The 16,372-nt window shown below is 33.6% G+C and overlaps 1 protein-coding gene across 1 annotated transcript in view; it reads left to right on the forward strand.

Annotated features, from left to right (window-relative positions):
• LOC149787800 (condensin-2 complex subunit H2-like) overlaps nt 1–16,372 on the forward strand; it is a 155,849-nt gene that overhangs the window by 44,821 nt on the left and 94,656 nt on the right. Inside the window, exons 8-9 of the mRNA XM_089974010.1 lie at nt 11,227–11,384; nt 14,754–14,825. Of these exons, the coding sequence (XP_089830136.1) occupies nt 11,227–11,384; nt 14,754–14,825 (230 nt within the window). The remainder of the gene's footprint in view (nt 1–11,226; nt 11,385–14,753; nt 14,826–16,372) is intronic.

Below are 16,372 nucleotides of genomic sequence, written 5' to 3' on the forward strand. Positions count from 1 at the left end.
AACCTTGTATTTTCATGCTGTTATTCAACTTTTCTATCTCTACATTTGCATTTAATTTTCGGTATGCCAAAATATCACATATGAAGCCTAAAGAACTAAATGATATCAATGCATTTGTAGCCTGATCACAAGTAAATAAGGTGTTGTAGCCCTATAACCAGGTAGTTGGGGTCCATAGAACCCGAACATGTTATAGTCTGAACCATTTTAGAACCAGCCAAGTCGGTTAGCTGAAGAAAATGATGCATATACCTATTAAAAAAAAGAGGAGGGGTGTTAATAAAACTGAGCTCAAAATATGTGCTTTTCATTAAATGAAGACAAACTAGTCTGAAAAACACTTGTATATTGACAACTTACATTTGTGTAGTACACTCCATAATCCATTAAGTGCCGTACATGTATATAAATACATCCTTGAATTCAAGTATTTATGATGCCACATCCCATTAGAAAACACTAATACATATATAAAATAGTGGTAGTCCTGATCTATATCTGATTGTCTTTAAACAATTCATAAAATTTTGTCGCCAGCACATGGCTAAAGTTGCTTACATGCTACATATACATGTACTTAAATTGGCCTAGATTTTGATCAGCTGGAGACAGCTATCATCTTGCAGAGGCTACTCAGGGGATAAAAACGTGAACAAATTAAAATGTTTAATAAACATTATTGCAAGATACCCCAGCTTCATTTTACTTGACGACCAGGTATCTTCGTTTCAAAAGATTGGAAATTTAATGTGTGTTTTATGCCTCCGTTAGTAGAAGTCGTTAGCATAAACATTTTTCCTGCAAAAAGGAAGCATTCATGGCTCAATAAATGTGTCCAGTCACTTTGGAAAATGCAACAATCCATCAGATTCCATTGTTTTTATTTAAATTTGGTGCTGACATCCTTTGATGATACGTTCTTTGTTTTTATTGAAGATTGTAGTCAGCTTTCTTTGATGAAGGGTGCATGTGTTATTGAAGGTACTGATAAAGGACGGCTTTGTAGGACCAAACAAATGACCATTTCTTATTGTGGCAGTAACATCAAATAACTGTAGAACATTGATTGAGATGGATTTTCTTTTCATTTGCTTATTCTGTATACAGAACTATAAGTGCTTCAAAGGTAATCAGTTATCTTTTAAGTTTCCGCAAAACTATTATTTCTGCGTAATTTTTCAATGCAAAAGGAATATGCCGTCATTTGGTTGATTGTTGCAGTTACTGTTCCTGCCTTCAAAGGTTGATCAATTGTAGCTGGTCCAGGTAGCATGACTATTTGATAGACGATCAAGTAGATCTCTACTTTTTCTACATTTCTGGTTGTGAAGTGATGCTGCATGCATCAGAATTTAAAAAAAAAAAAGTCAACAGATGATAAATACACAGATGTTCTGTTCAGACAGCACTTACTACATAAACTGTTAGTGTTCTAAGGATTAAATTCCTTGAGTGAAATGAAGAGGAATTTTTCTTAACACCAATATACAAAAGGCAGTCTACATAAATATATGAATTATTAGCAAGCAGCCGATAGTCCGATACTATTTTGTCTGAAAGATCCGTTATGAGATATTGTATCTCCACTACCACAAATTTCAATAAAAGAATTTTTGCACAGATCTCACAGCATACAGTACTTAGGCCTAATGTCAGAATAAGCAGATTATGATACTGTTAAGATGGTTTGTCAATATAAACAAAGAATTTATGTAACAATAGATAAATTCCAGTGCGTTTTATATCAGGTTTGCAGCTTCCTTTGATGGTGTCTCTGAATTTCATCACTCCAAACCCAAGAATGTATATACATGTTCAAACAGCCATGAATGTCGCAACAAAAATTCGCCAGATGGTATATTTTTTTGCCAATAAGGAAAAGCAATCTCAATTTGCGATATAGTTGAAGCCCAGTGTGATCCCTGAATAAACTTTTTACACATTATTTTTCGTACTTCTAAGAAGAATAAAGTATCTGTTCATGTACAAGATAAATACATATATATGAAATATCAGGAGCCAAGCCATGATTGTCTTATATTAGAATTCATGCGCGATGTCGTCCCCAAAATGATACAAAGAACAACTTTTTACACATTATTTTTCATACTTTTAAGAAAAAAATTTGTTACATGTACGAGAAAAATACACGTATATTAGATTTCGGGAGCAACACAACAATCCTGTAAAAACTGAATTTGTGTTATAATGGAGAGTGCTGTAGTGGGATCACACTGTCATTACTCTTTGGAGGTTTATAAATTGATTGTTTATTGAGATAAATTCGTTTATTTCATATTTCATCCTGTAAAGGTAGTAAGAAATGGCTTACCTGTCATGAGTTTTTCATAGTAATATATTGTTACGGTTACCATCTTCACAAAATGAAGTTATACAACAATTTAGCTGAATCAAGCTGAAAAAATGTGAATATTTTCAGAAAGTACAATGAGAATTTGTTTTGTTTTATGTTATTTGGCTAAAAGGTTTTTTAAAATTGCTGTTTAAAGTGACTGATTTTTAAAATTTGAACTCTTTACTCTCAGTTCTTCTATTTTCCCATCACTTTATTATATTCTGGCATGGGAAAGAAGTTATTTTTCCTTTAAATTTGGATCTTGAATAATTAGATGTTAAATGTAAAGAATAATAAATACAAAATATAAAATATGATTTAACTACAAGGAATTTTAAATTCATTTATTATTATTCCAAAACTATATAAGTTATATTTTGTGTTATGAAGTTTCAGTGATATTAAGAGACATCAATTTAACTCCATCACAGAAAACACTGTTGCTTTACTGTAAATTTTGATTATAGATTTTGTTATAAGTGAAATAATTGATTTATTATGATGTTTGAAGTGAAAATCATAAAAGCTGTGAATCATTTATAATGTTGAAATTAAGTGTACACACAGTAATTTGACGGGTTGTCCTATGAGAGAATCTCAAGGTGGGATACATGGTAGTTTCAAGGTTATGTACCAAATGTCCTTTCAGCATCATGGTAGAAGCCAGATAGCTATCAGAATAAATGCAGTCTCAGCTTGAAAGACTTACTCAATTATAATGCATGGAATTATAATGGAAAGAATTTTTGTCCAGATGTTAGGTTGGCTATGTTAGGCAAGGATTGTTATATAATGCAGGAATGATAGTCAGGAAGCCTGTTCAGGTCATTTGGCTGGTGATAAGTGAGGGTGGCATTAAACACCACTCCCTTGATAACTCGCGCCCTGAGAACTCTCAAATCTGCTTATAATGCGGGGTCAGGCATCAGTCCCATTTTTTAAACCAGAAAATACCCCAAAAATTGATCCCCATTTGTTGAACTTTAGGAAAATTGCAATCAAAATTGGGAATGGAAACTTTGATGTATCACTTGAAAACGGTTGATAGGACCTGGAAATTTTAATCAACACTATGAAATATCAAATTTAAAAATAGGTCATACAGTGTTTTACATTTTCTTTCCAAATGACAGTACACCACAATTAATGATATGTATGGAAATTTTTATCAGTGAAAATGTCACGCCAAGTGGAGGCAGTACTTTAATAAATAAATACAAATGAAATAATTTTTTTATCAGTTGAAATTTGAGTTCTAGTTCTATCTTTTAGTTCCCTTTAAGTATAATTGTCATAAATGCAATGTGTCCTCTTGAAATTAAATGTAAAATGCATCAATCTACTGTAACAGCTATGTCCACGAGCGTTTCTCTGAGAACCTTATTAAGTGCTGACCGTGTTTTGATAACTGACTTCTGGAAGTATTTGTTGTATTACTGCACTGATTTAAAAGCTGGCCTCCTTTGTATTATCACGTTAATTATGTCTTTTTAATCAAATAAAGGAGGTGGAAGAAAAAAGTTAAAAGGCTTGAAGATCCAACAAACTTAAAATCTAGTGGCCTCTGTCGTATGTCGGGTGAGCTCACTTTATTTAATCAATCAAACACTTATAAATGTTATTGTGTATGTAACATAAATTACCTTAAATTAACCAACTCTTTCATAACTGTGATCAAAGATAACAAGGCAGCCAAGCGAAAAGAATACTTCGTAAAATAAAGAGCATGATTTCGCAGATACGGACCATTGTGGGAGTTTCAGAGAATTCTTGAACTGGCACTTAGAGATATCCTCAAGGATGATATGAAGTTTCATTATTGCATCAATATCGTACTAACTGAACAATATGAAAATTGAGTTTTAACGTAGACGATTGTCTCACGAAATAAATGTTGCGTGTTTTTGAAAAAAAGAATCTTGTTTGGTGGTGGATGAACAGTTAGTTTAGTTCCTGCTCTATGGACTCCCGATTTGGCAGGATAATATTAAACACCACTATGGGAACCAGACTCGTGAAGAAAACAAAAAGCAGTGACATAATACACAGATTTGTTTGCATACATGTGATGGTTGTTGAAACCAGTTAGAATGATCTTTCATGTTGGACATTTTGAAAATAAATGTTATTTAACCAGAATAACAAACAACTTTATTAGAAAAAGTGCATTATTAAAAATTATTATCGACGTGATTGCAAAATGAGGATTCAGTCAATAAACAGCCCAGTTCCCTAACGCCTTTCCCCTTCCCCCCACACGGTTTTCTCGATGTCAAAGCGATTTTTTTTCCAATTTTTGGAGGTCCCTCGGTAACTTGCGCCTCGCTTATAATGCGGTTTATGATTGTGGACCCCATTGTGCATGAGTTATAGAGGGAGAGGTGTTGTGGGTTGATGTGTCCATTACTTCATTACCATGCTTGCTTATATTGACATTATATGTGTGTCATTTTTCCTCTGTTGGAATTATTGTCATCAGTGGTATTGTGATTTTGTTTTCAGATAAGACAATTTTGCATTCAAGTCTTTGAAAGGGGCTCAGCTCTATAAATGTTCAAAAAATGTAATTTAATTTACTCAGTTTGATTCCAAATGTTGAAATCTTTAAATTAAGCTTGTGTTCACTTTAATAATGCTGAAAATCACATTTAAAGATAGCCAAATTTAATGTACATGGAGCTTTTCTCATCTAAAAGTAGAGCTTGACTTCACTATGGTGTTTATGTGATGAATTGAAATGGTAATCTTGGCATAAATGGCATGAGAGTGGATGTTGCTTTCACAAAATATGATATTAAAAGACTATGTACTGCTTTTGCAGATGGGGTGAAATGGCTGTTGCTTATGGGATGAAATAGTTTTAATACACAGTAGTTGTTTTTTTTTTGAGTTTTAGAGCAGGGAATAAAGCAAGTAACTTGTGTAATGGGATCATGGGGGTGATCACAAAGCTCTACTTATGGAAGTTTACATTACTCTCTTTCTCTCTCTCTCTCTCTCGAAGAAATTAAAGAATACCTGGATGATGCCAAAGATGCTTGGTTGCTATTTAGACCAAACAAAACAACATTAACTTAAACATGCATCTTCGCTAGCCAAGGTTCTGATGTGATGAGCTTATCTAAACCTTGGCATATGAGCCGATATTTCTGTGCTTGGGGTCTGTGAATTTCACTTGATGTGGTGGCAAGCCACTGCATCCAATCAAAATAAGTGATTCAGATTTGAACCCTATTCTTACATGATCAAGACAAGGGGAACATACAACTTGAATGGACTGATAAATAAGCAGTTTTATACTGCTGGTCTGTGTTTGCACAAATAACTTTCACTTAAATAGACCTATAATGGCTTCCCTCTGGTACATAGTCATATGACATAATAAATATTTCCTCCAATGCTTTGGTAAAATCTTACCAGTGTATTTTGGGGGGAAATTTGAAAACATCTATTTTCTAGCTGGTTGCTATGGAAGCTGAAAAAATTATAACATGTCTAATAACTCCTCAAATGTTTAACCAAATATGGTTATTTTTTTAGATGTCAAAGTGCATATTTCATCTGATTGTTATCTGTCACTTACAAGTTAATGCAGGATCATATGATACGGTATGTATATTTCACTATATGAAGGTCCAGCTTTTGGAACACTCCTCATATTTTAAGCTATTTTCACAAATATGTTCATATGAAGAGCTCTTCATGCAAAATTTGTGTCATTGAATGAGTGGAAGGTTATTTTAAGAAAGAAATCTGAAGAAAAAGCAGCCTGTCCACTTGATCATCTCATTTATGCATCATTAACCCTATAATGCTCTAGTTGCATTCATAGAAAATTGATGAAAATTCCATCATGGTTAAGTTGCACATACTGAAAGTAAGCATTAGGTCACATTAGTGTAACATGGGTTGATGGCAAAATCTTGTTGAAAGACCCTCTCAAACTCTGCAAATTTTATCTTGAAAAAGGCACCAAAACAATTAGATGTGGCACAGTCTTGAGGTTTAAAGTAATAAGAGTACCACAAAGCACATCAGAAGTCTATCTCGTGCACTTCCAGTGACCTTCTTCTTGGAGTAACAAACCTGCCAGCTGCATCTTAAAAAGTCTGGAGTTTAATAAAACTTCATGAAAATTTATGAAGTGGTAATAAGTGACGGCCAAGAGAAGGAAGCAAGTCTCTGACTTCCCATGTGTTTGACCATAACCTTCGGCAGAGGATATGACTATGAATACATAAAACACTATCAGTCTAGATATACGGCAGGCTAAAGTTGTGTGAAAATACCTTCATTGGTTCAAATATTATACCTATACTTGGACAGAGGTTGCTTATTTTATGTTTTTAGCTTAAGAATGAAGTCATGGCTGTGGTATCTCTAATTATGATATATAACTAGTTCAGGTTTCATTAAAACATCTTCAAAAGTTTGAAAGTTATCCTCCAGAAAAGGCACAAAATCACATTGTTACAATTTCTTTTGCCTTGCTGTGAACTTTACCTAGTGGCAGGGGGGCCTGTATATGGTATGTGACACTTTAAAGTTTCAGTACTAATATAAAAAGTGAATAAACTTCACGCATGACTTTGATCTTGATGAGGAAAAAAAATGTGTTTCCAGTCAGCTGACGTTCCATGTCTTTTGTTGCTGACCCTAGCACTTTTTTCTCCAGGGTAAAAACAAAAATAATTTTTTTAATACAAAATTTCCCATAATTGATTTGTGCATTTGGTTGAGCAGATATATACACATACATACATATATATATATATATATATATATATATATATATATAATGTATATAATGTTTAAAAAAGGACAAAGCTACCTACCTACCATAATTTTAAAACCAGTCCAATGGGAAACGCAGTTTTTTGTGTATGGCCTGATAGGACCGTGTTAGTGATACACATGATAGGTACATGATACACCCTCAGACTATGATTTAACACTGGAAAACATTTAATTCTGTGTTCAATATCAAAAGCCTCTGGGTGAAGTTTGGACACACAAAATTATATTGACCTCATAACTTAGACTGGGTCCATGAAAATGCTATGTGATAACATCTGCTCATAAACTGTAATAAGCTTTATATATTTAAAATTTACAACTCTAAACAAATATAGCTAATGTCCATCTCTGACCTTTAGATGAGAACTGTGAAAGTGGCGAACTTTGCACCCATGTCTTACACATATGTAAAACCAATATTCCGACCACTGCTTCAGTGAAATTCAGAGATACAAACAACAAATAAAATGTAACCTTAAATCAGGACGTTAACCTTCAAGAACAAACTCTAGTTCCAATGTGTAAATTTACAAAATATCATTCAGCCGAGATGTCAATTTCAGTAAACCTTCCAAGCAGAATACATGTAATTTGGGAAGATCTTGTACAAATGTTACACAAGAGTCCATGCACTCTGATTCCACATTTTCCAAAAGGAGCGCATGGACAGTACATGTTGTACAGTTTACACACGGGATAATTGCTTGTGTAAACATCAGTTTAATCCACATTGAGATGCAGGAAAAAAAACTAGAATTAGGTCATTGATATGACACTGTATATCACCACGCCAGGGAAAAAAACTTGAATTAGGTCATTGATATGACACTGTATATCACCACGCCAGGGAAAAAAACTAGAATTAGGTCATTGATATGACACTGTATATCACCACACCAGGAAAAAAAAAACTAGAATTAGGTCATTGATATGACACTGTATATCACCATGCCAGGGAAAAAAACTAGAATTAGGTCATTGATATGACACTGTATATCACCACACCAGGAAAAAAAAACTAGAATTAGGTCATTGATATGACACTGTATATCACCATGCCAGGGAAAAAAACTAGAATTAGGTCATTGATATGACACTGTATATCACCACACCAGGAAAAAAAAAACTAGAATTAGGTCATTGACATGACACTGTATATCACCACACCAGGGGGAAAACTAGAATTAGGTCATTGACAAGACACTGTGTATCACCATGCTTTCAGTCTATACAGCTAAGGGTATGGACTGATCTAGTGGTAATTTTTTTCAATACCATAAATGTGTGTGTCTCTTCATATTCTTTGTGTCTGCATGTCAAGCTAGACTTGAATTTTAGGGAGAAGTGTAGTCTCCTTTTGGACAGAATAGGGAAATTGAGAGCTGAACAGGGGAGAAGTGGGGGAAAAGCAAGAAGCACAATATATATATATATATATATATATATATATATATATATATATATATATATATATATATATATATATATATGTGTGTGTGTGTGTGTGTGTGTGTGTGTGTGTGCATGTGTGTGTGTTTTCATTCTCTTATTTGAATTATGTCCTCTATTTTTCAGTGCATATCTGGATTTAACATTGGTTTAAGCAGTAGTTTATTTTCAAGTAGAAGCTTTTCTGAGTTGTATGTATATTATAAATACATTTTGTACATGTATACAATTTATCATAATGATATGCAGTGTATTTTTGCCATATGACTTTCAAAGACCACAGTAGAGGCTATACATTGTAATGAATTCTAACTGATAAGAGGAACTAAATTACAGTACTATAATTGAAAGTTAGTAAAAATTCTTAATCATCTACCCTTAAATAAGAAATTATTTTTACTTTTGAAAGTTCACTATAGAATATCACTTGAAAAGATTTCTGAACTTGATCGAAACAACCTCTGTACCATGTACATGAGAGCAATTTTACATGTGTATTAATATCATACTGTTCAACATAATTTCTTTGTTGCTGATAAAAACGTTACCACAGCTATTCATGGACAACACACTGAAGCAGTTTCCAAGTGATGACACAGAGTAAGTCTCCTTCCTCTGGGTTTGTACTTGAATTGCATCTGATTTCTTCTCATGTCCTTGAACCAATTTATGGTTAAAAGGTGTGGATCTTAACTGTTTCCAAGTTATGACTCGAGAGCAAGTCCACAATCTATGGACCATGACCCATGGTCTGTATTGGATATACTAGTCAGTCTCGTTCTGTCTCATATCCTTCAGACCCATATATGGTTGGTGACTGGGGATCTCAACAATTTATTGGTTGTGACCCGGGGGAAACATACCCACATGGACCATCCCTTGGCAAGACCAAAGAGTGTAACCCAAAAGCCCAATGAATATGTCATAGCCCTGTCTCTGAAGATGTCAAAAAACAACTTTTAGATTTCCACCAACAATACTTCAGATATTTAGATTTCTTACAAATTATTAACCATCCATTTGAAATGCTACCCCAATCACATTCCATAGTTTCAAGTCTGTGTCTTAAATGGGGTAGGAGAAAACACTACATTACTAATTGAGAGACGTACAGACAAAGGACAAGACATAATCCCTACCTTTCTAAAAAATGTGTGGCAATGAAAGTCACTGTCTTATTTTTTACTTCAGCATTATTACTCTCAATGATAATTATGGAAAGATTTAAAACAATATTAAAACAGAAAAATCTCTTGTTGGTTGACAAAGTAGACCTTTTGTGAATTAGCTTTTCAGGAAATGAGAAACAAAACAAATGTACATCCATTTATAATTTAACATACTGATATAATTAAAAACCACACACATTACTACATCAGCAAAACTTGTTTTAAAATTTTCAATATTAAGTATGCTGTTATAACAACTATAAGATGACAGAAGCTCTGGCTAAAACATTATTTTCCATAGGTAAGCTTTGATTAGGGGGAAAAAATACATAGAATCCTTCACCATTATTGTTACACTTTGGTCAGTGTAAGCAAAGTTCACAATGTGTTTAAACAGACAAAATGGTTTTGAATTCTACTGTTTGAGAATCACTGAGAGGCCTATGCAAGGCTTGCCTGTATAAAACTGTTAAACAATGGTTTTAAAGGTACTTTGTATGATGTGATACCTGAAAAAGACAATAAGGACAATAAACTAAAAGAAAGTCATGAAGTATCATATCCTGCTGAATGAATCTGCAGTCCATACAGCAAAGAAATATTGAGTAAAGCAAATTAAATGGGGTTTAACGTTAACTGATCTCTGAATTAAGCTTTATTAATGATATTAGAAATAGTTTCTGGTTATGTGCATAGCATGCACTGCAATCGTGCTCTCAGTTAACGGTCAAAAGGAAGAACAGATTTATACCTTCACTCTCCAAGTTAATTTCCAGTGATGAAAAATTTATTAAATATATTGAATGCATATCCATTCATCCATCATTACTGTAAAATATTATTGTGATGTAAATTTGCTGCAATCGTCATGGAAATTATGGTACTGTGTAGACTATTAATAATCCAGTACTTGTACAATGGTTTTTGAGATGACCTTGTTTTATTTTCATATCAACTTACTTTAAGCCATTATCTCTAAAGGTTGGAAACATCTGGCTCCATTATATCTTTGTACTGTGGATTATCTCTTCTTTCTCTGTCATATTCAAAGTAATCCCTTTTGTACAGGTAGACATTCCGAAAACACGTTTTTTTTTATAGGAGGTGTGTCTTAGTTAATCTTAATGTTTACATGGAATTATGAGCTTCAGTGGTAATAGCTGCAGTTATTCAAGTATGTATCATCATTTCAGTGTGCTAGAAACTCAGATAATATTGCTTCTTTTCAAATTTGGAATTTTTACTTAAATTATTTATGTAAGTCCATATGTTTGACATGTACTTTATTGGGGCAGAAAGTTGTGGAACTTCATAGCATGATTCTTAGGCTGACTTTACAGAATTGTTTATAATGGTAATCATTTGGTTACTTTATCCTCTTAGTTTGTACTTGTGTCTTTCAATAATAAGTGAGACAATACCATCTCCAATGGTCTATTCAATTTCTGATTATAGCAAGAAGGGAGAAGTTCTGGCCAGTAGGAATGACTTCAAGATCAACACAAGCTGTTTACACATATCTGGGACCTTGTTGCTTGATATGTCTCACCTCTCACTGCTAGAAAAATCTCTCCAAGCATTGGCCACTTCCACGCCTTTTCCTACAAAGCGAGGTATCATGCCTGGATATTTATTATTTAAATACTTTATGTAATGATACACAAATAATTATTTTTCATTCCATTAATAAAGAAATGATCTGAATTATACAACAGCTAATTTTTTTTATAAATATTTGTTTGACCTTTTCTTCATTTCATAAGGAAAATAATTCAGAAACATTTCATCATCCCATTTTATATACAGGTCTTCACCTTGTGATATTTTGTGATATTAAATTAGACTTGGAATTTGAAATCTTTAGAATTAATGATTAATCACCTTGTCTTTTTTAGGTTTGAGCATGATAATGGTGTTTGTACTGTTGTATATTGCATTTTTTATGTATATCATCAGTGGAGTCAATAATATGGCTGTTTGTGACATTAAAATAAACAACATCCATGGTCCTTCTGATACAAAAATGATGTCCCAATTTTAAAATGTTAGATGTTGGTAGGTACAGTACAGTCACTGTTCATATTTGATGGGACACTGTACGCTGTGTATTGAGTTTCTTGGTTAACCTGCAAGGACAATCCTTTATTTTGAAATCCTTACCATAGTATCTGACTAGGAAAGAAATAAGTTGGAAGGTCCTTACAGTATTTTTAGACTGCACTTGTACCATTGACCTTTATTTTTCACCTTTGGCGCAAGCATGTTTCTTCAATGGTTCTTGTAGGGTGGATAAAAAAGACAAGAAAATAACAATTATGCAAAGTTGTTGTGGCTGATTTTATGTGCAGTCAGATGCATCCCATGCTTATTGAATTGAGTGTGCTTATTGCCAAAGTAGATTTTAATTTTATTGGTTGTCAGAAACGTCTTACTAATTTTGATTAGCTTGGGCACTAATTGAGAGCACAAGGTTTATCATTTTTAGAAAATGTAAAAATGAAAATGAATTCTTAGTGAAAAACTTGCATTTATTTCCAAAGTGGTGTAGAGGAAAGAAAAAAGGTTAAATCAAATGTCTCGAAAAGATTCTAGAGTGGAATGGTTACTTTAAGATGAGGAATTCAAATGATGTGAAATCCCAGCATGGAAGGCTAGCAACACTAGAGACTGTTAATGATCACATAAATTCACATCTTGGATTTATTAATTTTCTGCTGTAAATATTCACTTTTCCAGCATTATGTGCTCTGAACCGGTCATTGAGTCAGACTATAGCCTTGTTTGCTACAGTTTCCTTGTTAAATAATATAACCATGTATGATATGGTTATTTTAGCAAAGAAATTGTAGAAAACTGTGGTGTTGTCTGACGACAGTGACTGATTCAAAACATAAAATGATGGAAAGTTTATTATTTATTGCAGAAATGAATAAATTGACAACTGTGCCTGTGATAATGATACCTGTTTGAATTTCAGCAATAAACAAGGAACAGTTACGGGTATTTGCAGCCTCCATTCTTTATAAAAGACTTCATTTTTTGACCTGGCAGACAACAAAACAGTGTCATTGGATAGGGTTGACTTTCACCACAAGTTAACAACATCATCTTATCACATTTTCTTACATAATCATCAGTATGCATCTCATGATAAGGGCTACCTTTCCCAAGGCCTATCTGAAACCTTGTATAAGATGCACATGTGATACAGATTTACATTACTCAGAGTTGCCTACCCTTGTCTTATTGGCATAAGCCTCACTATTTTCAGGGGTAACTTACACCAAAACGATTTTACTTCTTTCTGTTATGAATTTCAGTAAAAATCATAATTCTGTTCCAGATATTGTTGTTTTCATTTGAATCCAGTATTACTATCAGAACATCACTCTGCCATTTCTGTGATGTCATAAAATAACCTCAGGAGACATTGTAGGAATACACACCAGTTTGGTGATTTGCCTCTGGCAGAGTGCAGAACATGTGTTACAACAAAGACCAAGATTGTTCTGATTGTGACTTTGTAATTCTGCTACCACAGTATGAACAAAAGAAGCGTAGAATATAGTTCTCAGTGTCAGCATTTCAACACAGCACATGGAGGAGCCCAAAAGGAATTCTCCTACATAGATGTTGCTGTTATGAATACAGAAACTCTCTTTAGTGAATTTATTATGGAGCATAATCTACAAATAAGTGTGGCGGATCATGCAAGCAGGTTGTTTGTCATAATGTTCCGTGACTCTAAAATACATGTGTACAAGGAGTAAAACTCTAGGAGTTGTAAAATGAACTTTCTTTAATAAAGAAGGAAAACATTGTTGAAAATATAAAATGCAAAGCCTTTTTGGTTGCCTTTGAGGGAATTAGTGACTTGAACTTAACATCAGTATCCAGTTGTGGTAAGATATTTTGACAATAAGGATGGGCAAGTTATTTTTAGTATACTGACTGTGTCTGTTTGTGAAGAAAATGCCCAAGGAGAAAATATATTTAGATGAACTGATTCTGCAATGAAAATGGCTTTTTCATCATTAATGTAAAATATCATTGTGATGGTTAAAAAAAAAACAAGGAGTATTGGACATTTCTTAATAGAGAACCAAAATTATATTGCCCCAGTTGGCCATATATTTCGATTCACTTGGCAGCAGAAAAGGCTTTTGCCAAATTTTATGCCAAAGTAGAGGATCTTCTTATTGTCATTTTTCACTGCTTGAGAGAAAAGTTCCATTTCAAAAATTCCCAAAACTTCTATCAAGAATTTCACAGCAAAAAAAAATTAGAAAAATGTTAAAACATGCATAATCTTTATGGTTATCACTAGACAAATGTTTGAATTGTCTCTTGGACCATTGGGTCCCCTTGGAGCATTTTTTCACAAATGAAGTTACATAGTTTACAATTGAATTCAAAAGTTATTGTGTAGCCATTGAAAATCAGCATTGTTGAAAGAGCAGACGTCTTATCCATTAATAAATAAGATGTGTCTATACTTTTAAGTAATTTTAATCACCTTACTATATTTTTTGCCCAACCTTACTATTTTTCATTGAAAGGGGTAGGAAACTCTGGATTACTCACTGTCAAGGATGGCATCACCTAACAACAGTTGCATGAAGGGACTAAAAGTTATGCTTTATTTAGACTCAAAGTACTGTGCAAGTAAATAGATGTAATCAAATTAAAAGAACAAGAAAGTAATAACTGTTTTATTATGAAATAATTTTTACGGCTGTCTTCATCATGGTGTTTGTTACATTTTTCAGTTCAGAGCAAAAGGGCATTGGATCCTGCTTGATCCTTTGTATCTCACAAAATACAATGTCCTTCCTATATTCAACTTAATTTAGCACAAGTATATGTTAAATTTTTAACTTTTCTTTAGTTTCATGTAATATTTTCTTTTCGCTTCACAATAGATATGGCTTCATTTTTGCATCCGTTTTCATTTTATTGAATGTGTCTCTTTTTCTGTTTAGTTGAATCTCATATCCCATCTGAACCAGAATGCAATGAAAAAGGAGACATGCCACCTGCCAATCTTCTGTCAGGTATGATGTGTGAATGTTAAGGCATGTTTTATCGATTTACTAGCATCAGCCTGCTAAAATTATGTGTTCTTTTTCCACATTGTCATCATTTTTGAAAATGTTTCAGTTCTCCTTCAAATACATTTCCCAATCACATTACGCTATTACGTTAGGAATATTAGCCTGCTACCTCGCGAATCCAGCTCTACTAAAGACAACAAACATCTTATCCTATTTTTAGATAGATGAAGGAGAGTAACTCTTGCTCATTACCTCCTCTTGATACCACCAGGTGTCGCCAGTTTTTATCTTTGCTGTGTGCCGAGACACACGTAGTGCAATAGTCTCTGACAATTCAGCCATTTGTTTGTGTTCCTGTGGACCCATCCAGCATTCATTTTGCAATCTACTGCAGGTTGTATGCATTATTTTACAATTTCTGCCAAGTGTTTGAGAGATTTGTCACTTTTCAGGACTTCATCTAATAGGACCACCATCTCATGACGTTATCATTGACCTTACACAAGATCATTATGAGTTAGCATACATTTGACTTTATTAGCTTGCTCCAACTGTTACGGAGCTCTTCATAGTGAAATTCTGTAGTTCTGCTTGATAATTATACTTAGTTTATTCATATTTCATGCTGTTTTGACAGAATTATATTTTAATTATTAACTGAGCATGCAGCATAAGTTTAAAACAGGACCATCACTTTCTGATATGACACTTCACTGATCTGTTAGTTATGATAGTGTTTTTAGCAACCTAGTAATTTCAGCACATTACTAGCTTCTGCTTTAGTTTATGTTTCTTGTGTCATTTCAGCAAAATATCATTTATGCATTCTGTATGCAACTTCAGAGCATGGAATCCTACCATGACTCCTGTTTTGTTTATATTATATATGCATTGTTTCTGTTATACAGCATCTATAATATGTGGTTACAATAGTGTTTTGTTTTAACGACCTAGTACCTTCACCGTATTTCTAGTTTCTTAGTTGTGTCTTTTGTGTCAGAGCATGGAAGGCTGGTTCTGTCTATAGTATGTATATATTGTTCCTTCTTTATTAACTATGCATTGTGCATAAGCTTAATATAGGCCCATGTGTTTATGATACAGCATGTTCATGGGCCTGTTAGGCAGTGTTTTAGTGACCTAGTAATTTCAACCATTACTAGTTTCTGCTTTAGTTTTTGTCATTTCTGCAGAATATTAATTTAAATGATCTATATGCAGTGTCAAAGCATTGAAGTCCACCATGACTCCTGCTTTTTATATTGTGTATACATGAAAGGGTATGCCACGTCTATAATATGTAGTCAGTGGCAGTCAGGGCTGCCAAGTCAGATAATTTATACTATTAGCTGGTTAGTCACATTCTGATTTGCTAATCTATGCTTAGTTTTCTCTCATCTTGTGCTGTTTCAGGAGGATGTTTACTACATGCATGTGCACAACAATCTTCCTGTTTTACATTGAAGAGAAGGAAAGACAGAATAAAGCAAGGGATACAACCTATGGTTCATAGTTGGCGATACCAACCCATTGGGGAATATTTCCCC

This window comes from Sinohyriopsis cumingii, chromosome 11 (assembly GCF_028554795.1).
Source record: "Sinohyriopsis cumingii isolate HCF-2022 chromosome 11, ASM2855479v2, whole genome shotgun sequence".
Classification (NCBI taxonomy): domain Eukaryota; kingdom Metazoa; phylum Mollusca; class Bivalvia; order Unionida; family Unionidae; genus Sinohyriopsis; species Sinohyriopsis cumingii.